Source organism: Aphanomyces astaci (genome assembly GCF_000520075.1).
Source record: "Aphanomyces astaci strain APO3 unplaced genomic scaffold supercont1.83, whole genome shotgun sequence".
Classification (NCBI taxonomy): domain Eukaryota; phylum Oomycota; class Saprolegniomycetes; order Saprolegniales; family Verrucalvaceae; genus Aphanomyces; species Aphanomyces astaci.
The window spans coordinates 180,647-189,726 of NW_009798346.1; the positions used below are offsets into that span (position 1 = coordinate 180,647).

The 9,080-nt window shown below is 51.4% G+C and overlaps 3 protein-coding genes across 3 annotated transcripts in view; 1 reads left to right on the forward strand and 2 right to left on the reverse strand.

The window, feature by feature from the left end:
• Positions 1–5,636: 5,636 nt before the first annotated feature.
• On the forward strand, positions 5,637–6,509 carry H257_16287 (hypothetical protein; the record flags this gene model as incomplete). The annotated part of the gene is made up of 1 exon (XM_009844658.1): positions 5,637–6,509. The coding sequence occupies one exon, from the start codon at positions 5,637–5,639 to the stop codon at positions 6,507–6,509; it is 873 nt and encodes a 290-aa protein (XP_009842960.1).
• A 1,122-nt stretch (positions 6,510–7,631) lies between these two features.
• H257_16288 (hypothetical protein) lies at positions 7,632–8,075 on the reverse strand (the record flags this gene model as incomplete). The annotated part of the gene is made up of 3 exons (XM_009844659.1): positions 7,632–7,816; positions 7,853–7,921; positions 8,024–8,075. The coding sequence occupies 3 exons, from the start codon at positions 8,073–8,075 to the stop codon at positions 7,632–7,634; spliced, it is 306 nt and encodes a 101-aa protein (XP_009842961.1).
• Positions 8,076–8,896: 821 nt separating this feature from the next.
• Positions 8,897–9,080, reverse strand: part of H257_16289 (hypothetical protein) — a gene marked incomplete at both ends in the record, with an annotated part of 1,682 nt that continues 1,498 nt past the window's right edge. Inside the window, one exon of the mRNA XM_009844660.1 lies at positions 8,897–9,044. Coding sequence (XP_009842962.1) covers positions 8,897–9,044 — 148 coding nt within the window. The remainder of the gene's footprint in view (positions 9,045–9,080) is intronic.

Genomic DNA, 9,080 nt, shown 5'->3' on the forward strand with positions numbered 1-9,080 from the left:
AATGACGCTTTTCAAATCTGTCAGCAAGTCCAGCACGCATTTCCAAATGAGCGCAACCAAGGGAAAACAGACGCGATACACAAATGGCCAGCGCAAACAGCTCCTGGCCAGGTTCCGCGCGTTAAATGGCACCAGTGAACGCCAGTTCTGCCGTGACAACAAGATCTCCCGTGGCACATGGCAGGACTGGCATTCACGAGAGTCAGCCATCATGGCAAGCAAACGCCACAGCCGGCATGCGACCTTGGGCGGCCAGGGGCGCCATGAGCTGTTGCCGTTCAAGGACGACCTCTTGGCCTACATACGAGCCAAACGTGACTCCGAAGAGCACCTACGGGTGTTTCACCTCATGCGCTGGGTGAATACGAATCACAAAGAGTGGCTCGTGCAGTACCTGGCGTCCAAGAAGAACGAAGCGGTGGCGTATCAGTCGTTCCGAAGTCTCATGCATCGCTTTGCCGACCGACACCGCTTCCGCCACCGTGTCCCCTGTGCCAGCAAGGTCGGCCAAAAGGTCCTGGACGACGTTTGGATGGGCAACGCCTTCCACGTTTGGTCGACGTATGGTCACTACCCTCGCAGCCAAATTCTAAACATCAACGAGACGGGTGTCTACTTTGACATGCCCCCTGGAATGACGTTGGCCGAAATTGGTAAGTCCAGCAAATGCAAGAAGGCCACCAAGCATTCCGAGCGATTGACAGCGGTGATGATGATTCGTGCGGACGGTATGACATTTCCTGAATATGATTTCCGTCATGAGTGTTTAGGTGTCAAGCTACCTATCCTTTTCATCATCAAGGGCAAGCCAGGTGGCACAATCGACACGAGCGAGCTGCCGACGTATCCTCCTGGACACGTCTATGCGGTCCAGGAGAGCGCATGGATGGACGACCGCAGTTTGGGACATTTACCTTGATGAGTTGCTGGCAGCGACGTGGAGGACTCGTCCGTTCTTCTTGTCGACAATCTAGCATGTCATGTGTCTGACAAGTCGTACGACAAGGTGGCGGAGACGATGTTCAGTGTTCTGGAGCCACTGCAACCCAACTCGACCAGCCGGTGTCAGCCGCTTGATGTAGGCGTGATGGGTCCTTTGAAGGCCATGCTGAAGACAGCGTGGTTGCTAGAAGACGACGAACGCAACGGCGACATCTTGACGGCACAAGAGAAGCGTTTGGCCACAGTGAAACGGACGATTAAGATCTGGGATCGTATTTCGACAGACACGATTGTGAAAGCCTTTGATAAAGCGATCCCATCAGTACTTGAGATTTAATTCATAACAATTTGATGGTCATGTATTGTGTGAGATTGTTGCGGACACTCGAATATGCGCGTTATCCGGTTTTGCGACGCGTGCGACGCGCATTATCCGGACTCACTGACTTAAGTTTTAGCCAATACATGTGGTCTTCACGGAGTTGCACGAAGTGATTTTCATTATATTTTGATTGTGCGCCATACCACTGAACATAGTATTTTCAAGTCATGGGCAAAAGTTGCACTGGCCGGGTTTTACCGGCAACCACTGTAGTGATGTGAAAGGAGGGAACTGACTGATTGACTAGACACTGAAGTTATTTTTGGATTTGTCATCGAGGTCACCGTTGTGAACAAGGTAGTCTTCGGTTGCGTACATCAGCGCAAGACAACAAAGCATTCTTTAGCTGTCTTACAGACACAACGCATGGACTTCCCTGGAACAGGAATCGAGCATGCCTTTGACGTAGAGCTACCTAGTAGCAACCACGGGTGTCCGAGCTCAACCGCCGTCGGATACCGTCGGATAGCTCGACAAGTTGTGCGGCCCGTGCACCGTACGTGGACCATTTTGAAGACAGTGGAAGGCTCAGGACCAGTGCGACTGCGCAGCGGCAGTCCCAGTCACCACAAGGAAGCGGACATCCGGTGGCCCTAACGGCGAGAGACCAGCGACATGAACCGTTGGCGTTCCTGAGTGGATCGTTCCGGGGAGCGAGCGGGCGATGGCCGATTGTGGAGAAGGAGGCATTTGCGGTTGTCGAATCGTGCAAGCGCTGGAGTATCTCCTGATCTGTCCGGGAGGGTTCCGATTGTTTATGGACCACCAGAATCTGGTGTACATGTTTAACCCCCTGGGGTCGAACTCGAACATGGCCAAGTACCAGGCCCACAAGGTCCAGCGCTGGGCGTTGACGATGACGACGTTCCCCTACGTCGTGGAGTGTGTGGCGGGAGAGGAGAACCTATGGGTGGATCTCCTGAGCCGTTGGGCAAGTCCTCCTGGACCGGACCGGAGAGTTCCGGTGGAGTCCCGGATTTCCAGACTAGCCCTGGTGTCTCCGTTGTGGAACGAAGAATTTGCGTGGCCGACGGCGAATGCGATCACGGAATTGCAGCGCGGCCATCCGACATGTGAAAAATACGCCTCCTGGAGCGCCGAGAAGAAGTGTTTTCTGACGGCAGCTGGGAAGATCTGGATCCCGGGAGATGCATTGGATATGCAAGTGCGTATATGTGTGGTGGCCCATGCCGGCGTGGCGGGACACCGGAGAGTGGAAGCGACAACGGCATCTGTTGCGGAGATGTTTGATTGGCCTACCCTGAAGACCGACGTGAAAAACTTCGTCACTGCCTGCCTGCATTGTATGGTGGTCGATGGTGAGTCGGTACCCCGTCCCTGGGGTGAAGCGCTGCATGCCACGAAGCCAAATGAGTTGATTCATTTCGATTGGCTGTCGCTCCCGGAGGCTCCGGGAGGCCTGAAATATATTCCTGGTCATCAAGGATGACATGAGTGGGTTCGTTCGGTTACATGCCAGTACGACAGCGTCTGCAGCAGAGACGGCCGCGGCGTTGATGGAATGCTTTGGACTGTTCGGCGTAGTCAGGACCTGGGTATCCGACTCTGGGTCCCATTTCAAGAACGAACTGGTCAGTACCCTGGGTCGTATGTTTGGTGTTCATCATCATTTTGTCAGACCACACTGCCCCTGGGCCAACGGGACAGTTGAAGTGGTGAACCGGATCGTCGTCCGGACCCTGAAGACCCTGTGCAGTAAGATGCGCTTGCAACCCGGAGACTGGCCGGGGGTGTTACCCCTGGTACAGTCTGCCCTGAATCAGCAACCGGCCAACCGTTTGGATGGCGTAGCGCCAACGACGGCGTTTACGGGCCTGTTTGCAACACCTCCCTTGACTGGACTTGTCCACCGGGACAAGACCCGGGACGTAACGATCGACTGGTTTAAGTCCCGGGCGATACGCCACGTGACGGAGCTCGGAGATGCCCTGGGATTTATGCACAAGCACGTGGCAGAGACGGCGGCAGCAAAGCGTGCTAAAGCCCGGTACCATCGTTCCGTGAAGCTGGCGAAATTTAGGCTGGGTGATTTTTTTTTGGTGGCCCGGGCTCTCCAGCATCCGGGAAAGCTAACGTTGCGTTGGAAGGGACCCTTTAGAGTCGTGAAGGTGGTCTCCGACTACCTGATGGAAGTCCAGCAGCTGGTGCCTCCGGGAGCGACGTCCCTCCACCATGCGTGCCGGCTCCGCCTGTACTGCGAAAGCGGACGTGAAGTCAATGAAGATTTAAAGCCCTAATTGTGTTCGGCGATGAAGGTTTTCACGTGGATGATCTCCGGGACCTGGGTCTGCGAGATGGGGTCTGGGAAGTCCTGATTAAGTGGCTTGGCCTGGACGATCTGGAGTCGTTCTGGGAACCTATCGATCTACGAAGACGTTCCCGTGCTATTCCGTCGCTGGGCCAAGGCCCGGAGCAACGAAGACACGAAGACGGCGTGAGCGAAATGATTGACGATCTCACGAGTGCATATGGCCACCCAATGTAGGGGGGGAAGTGTTATCGGCCGAGCCTCTGTTCGACTCCCCGTGCCTGAGTGTGGGTAGCCGAAAGTTGGTCACGCACGACATTTGAAGAGTGTGACATATGACTGGATCGGGAGAGGCATATGTTCCGAGCTGGTAGTACACTGTACCGATACATGACTTGTAGAGAGAGTAGTGAAGTGAAAGCAGGAAACTGACTAATGAACTGGATAATGAAGTTACTTTTGGATTTGTCATCGAGGTCACCGTTGTGAACACGGTAGTCTTGGGTTACGAACACCGGCGCAGACAACACGCTGTAACTTCCGTTGATCTGCCTCCAGCCGGGACTGCATGACATTCAGGGAACCGCTTGGACTGGTCCGTACTAGAATGCCACGCTCTGCAATTACCTTGGCATAGTCTGTCTCCCTTTTGATTATGAGAGCCACAAGCTCGGCTTCTGTAGACAGGTGATATTTCATTTCTGAGTCACTGCGAGCTAGTCTCTGGCACTATCACAGTATGGGTGTAAATCGATACTGTACTGTCTGTCTAACGTTTATGAATTAACACTGAAAAGCTAAGGGGGGGCTTTACCGGGACCTGAGTTCATCCTACTCAGTTTCCACACTACTTCAATCGTTCATTAGACATACACTTCTACTGTGTGTCGGAGGATGAGTGAGGACTAGTTCTGAGGCCTCGGCTCAGGTGAGCTGCTTGTACTGGAATGTAATCAAAGTTCTTTGGCAATGTTTAGTACTTATATTGATTCCAGCAAACTTGAGAGTGTCCAGATTCGATATGCCTGTGTACTCAGATTAACTGTAAAGCGTATGTTTATAACCTTGGTGTGAGAACCCTACACAGAGCGTGAAATAGTTGCTCAAACGCTAACGTTATTCGTCTGGAAATGCAGTAAGTACTTAGATTTGTCGTTATTTGCACCTCTTCATGGGATATCCTTTTGTGTACGTACTCCTATTAACGCTATCACGTTAGCCTGAATTTCAGTGGTTAGAGTAAATGTATCCTCTGATATTGAAGTGAATCTGATTCCGCTGACAACCCCGGCTCGATATATTGAAACTGGTAACGTAACCAGTTTATGGTGCACTTGAAAGAGCCTTCGTTGTAGAATGCAGCGTACTCGTCTCCCAGGACCGGGATTTCAATTCTGAAAAGTGTTGCATGAAGCCGAAAGGTTGGGCATTCTTCTGATTATTTAATCGGCTTGAATAGACTTCAGCTTAGCGTTCATTTACTTCGATTTCACTCAATTCAAGGCAAAATAGGAGGGACGGTTTATGGTGCACGGGTTAAGCTTAAAATATGTATGCTGTATTTGCTTAATTTTTAGTGATTTCATTTATCTAGTGATTCGATTGGCTACTCCAAACATCAAGCAATTCCATTGGCCAATTTGAGTGCACCTTAAACTGTCCCGGACACCATAAACTGGCCATCTACGTTACCTACTGAGCATCTATTCTAGCAATTCATAGCAACATTCATATGCATGACTCACCACTACGAGTATTTCAATCGTTCGCCTTGATTTCGAAACCCTACTCAACGCTACTCATACAAGCCCTTCAGCCTCGATACTCGTACTTCCCCAGGTATAATTCAAACTTCATTGTTACTTGTACACCGAAGAAACCAATGCACTTTATTTGGCGTTCCATCCACACAACCCAGCGAGTTGTCTCACCCTTGGAATACAGTGCCAATAGTATCTGAGTTCACCCTCAGCATTTCCATCCCCAACTCGTTCGATAACCACCATGAACTGGCAGAGCTTGGTTCATTTTCCAATTGCCTCCATGAAGTTCGCATTCGCCCTCGCCACCCTCTCCGCCACCGTCTTGGCCCAAGATGACGTCGCCCCTGACAACAACTTTATCGAAATCGTCGGCGGCACCGAAGCCAAGGTCGGCCAACACCGGTACCTAGCGGGCCTCAAGCACTCGGCCACGTCCTCGTCCAGCTGTGGCGGCAGTCTGATCGCCCCCAACGTCATCCTCACGGCGGCGCATTGCACGGGCGGCGGCCTCACTACCGCCGTCGTGGGCTCGCACTTCCTCTCCGGCTCGTCCGACGGGGAGGTGGTCAAAATCACCAAGGAGATCCGCCACCCTCAATACAACGCGGCGACGCACTCGAACGACGTGGCCATCCTCCTCTTGGACCGCAGCATCACGAGTATCACGCCCGTGGCGGTGTCGTTTGACACAGTTCCTGCCAACGTACTCACGTGGGTGCGCGGGTGGGGCACCACGTCGTCCGGCGGCTCCCAGTCCAGGGTGCTCAAGGAAGTGAGCGTGCTGTCGTGGGACAACGCCCGAGCCACCACGGCCCTGCGCCCCAGCAAGGTGGACAACAGCATGTTGGCTGCGGGGGGAAAGCAAGGCGAAGACTCGTGCCAGGGCGACTCGGGGGGACCGTTGACCATCGAACAGAACGGCGTCGCGCGCCTCGTGGGGGTGGTCAGCTGGGGCCTCGGCTGCGGCGACCTCAACAAGCCCGGCGTGTACGGTCGTCTTAGCTCTGCTCGGTCGTTCATCGAGCCGTACTTGAAGAAGAAGAACTTACGCGTGCCTTACTTGGTCGGGGAGGACGTCGAAGCTTCGGAAGAGGTCGTGGCGGACGATGTGGTGAACAGCGACGTTGTGTCCGCCCTTGAAGGAGAAATCTAGATATTCTGTAGTACATTGTATATTTGTGTAATTGGGTTAATGATGTTGAAACTCGATGTGTTCATCGTGATATTAGACAGGTAGCTCGACGACACTACAGTTGGACAGTTCACAGTGGAGTTGGTCCAAAGCTTGATATTGGAATTCCGTCATGCGTGGCCTCAAGCGGGTTGTATTCTCATTGTGAGTACTCCTTCTGTAGCTGGCTCATCCGACATAATAGATGGTTGGGAAGGTGAACCTATGCAAAGGCGACTCGGCAAATCCATTGACCATTGGTAGCACCATGTCGCACACGTTTTGGAACGTCTGGTCAGGAGGGTTCATTACCATTTTAATATTACAGTATATGCGAATATTTCCAACCTGTGACGTAGAACAAGTTGCTCATACGTTTGTCGAACCATTCTCGACCAAACGACGAGCTTGCTTGGTCAGGACATCGTCGATGCTATTGACGTTGGCAACGAAGTCACCTTAACATGGAAAGGAATTGGAGGACAATTGTATTGACTGCTCAAAACTCGCCAAGTACTCCGTAGTGAGTAACGATGAGGTACGCTGTCGCACAAACACATTATGAGAATCTATTAATAGTACTCAGCCGTATACTACCGGTACTGTAGTACAAGTTTCGTAGAATTTGGAATCGATATTATGTGGCTTTAAAAGTCCATACAGTACACGCTAAACCCAGAGACAGAAGACACACCTGTCATCAATTATACCCTGGTACGCCGTATACATTGCCAATGGCCTAGTGATATGGGGCCACATCATCATCTTCAAGGAGAACTAGAATTGGTCATGCACCACGATCAAGCCTTCCCTTTTCGGACTCGCTCCAATCCCCTTAACGCCACTTCTGTCCAACACATACAAGCTTCGCCCTACGCCCAACTCCTGCCTGTAATTCTTGGCCTATGGATTGACCCTGTAGTCCAACTAAACATATGACATAGAATATGGTTGTCAAGCATGGTAACTCGTTTGAGTCCTCGCCCTTTGTAAGCTACGAATCAACCGCTGTGTACAACAATATCCGTCATCCACCTCCAGCCGGGACCTTCCGATTTCTCCTACGAGCCCACCGTGCCAACGACTTGTCACCGCTTCTTAGGATCACCCTCCATCGCTCGACTCGACCCCATTGCGCACCGAAGGGGTGCAAATCTCCTGTACGGTGCTGTAGGACTGGATCCGCTGCTTGTGGGGGCGATATAGTGTCATGCCATACTGGGGCGCTTCCTCTGCGAGTACGATGCACATGGCATCCCACACGCCGACGCCAATAACCAGGCACCATTCTGTCTAAACAGTCCCTTGATGACTGTATGACGTACCGGGAGCCGCTTGGACTTGCACAATACCACGCTCTAGGACTACCTTGGCATTCGCCCCTTCTTGGCCCCCTAATGCTAGACAGATTGCATTTTATTTCTCAATCACTGCATATACAGCCTCTAACACTATTACAGTGTGGGTGTAACAAGATGCAGTCTGTCTAACTTGACTGAACACTGAAAAGCTAAGTGGGGGCTTTGCCGGGGCTTGAGAGGATGCCATTCCCCGTCGTGTGGGACTTTCGTTTAGGCTGCCAAACTTGGGCTTTCATGAAGATCTATACATACCAGTGCATCTTTATTCTTTTGTTCCCTGAAACAATGCAGTGTAAACTCGTATCAGCAGACGTGTACGATTAAACACATTGATCGGCAAATGATGCGACGATCGTTTCATCTTCACCCTCCACGACGAGCATCGAGGCGAAGTACTATTGGTATGTATGGATGCTTTTGTGGGCATCTCACGGGTTTCAACCTAGGAAGATCCTGGCATCCCAAGCATTACCCAGTCGTTCGCGCCATGAGATGCCGTCCAAAGGATGTTACACCAAAGTACAATATACTAGTACCTACAACGTCTCCGGATACAAGTTGGTCCTACCGAATCAGGCATCTCATACTACTGTTTTTTCTTGATATAGCAGCTCCAAATGTTCAACATGTCGATGCGTACTGTACGTACAAGAAATCGTCAGGTCGGAGTTGGAGATAACTCAATCCCCCCTCAGATATACGGTATCGTACAGGTTAACCGATTTAACACCATCATATCATTGTGCGAACTGCGAAATGTATACAAACTCATGCAAATGCATCATACTTCAAACTACTACATATTACATAAAATGCTCAACCATTCCTTTCTAACATTACTGCTGCTTCCTGACAGCATACAACATTACAGTAGCTACTACTAAGGTTAGTACACAATCATTTCGTAAATTCGAAGACATGACAAGCACGTTACTGACAGTCGTACCAACAGTATTTCCAGTTAATTTGGACCAACTAACGTTACGCAACAAACAAAGTACACCACGCTTAATTTCCCCCTTCCGGCGCCGACACGACGTCGCTGTCCACCACGGCCTCATCGGTTTCTTCAGCGAATTCGCTCACCAAGTAAGGCACGCGCAAGTTCTTCTTCTTCAAGTACGGCTCGATGAAGGCGCGAGCAGTGTTGAAGCGGCTGTACACGCCGGGCTTGTTGAGGTCGCCGCAGCCG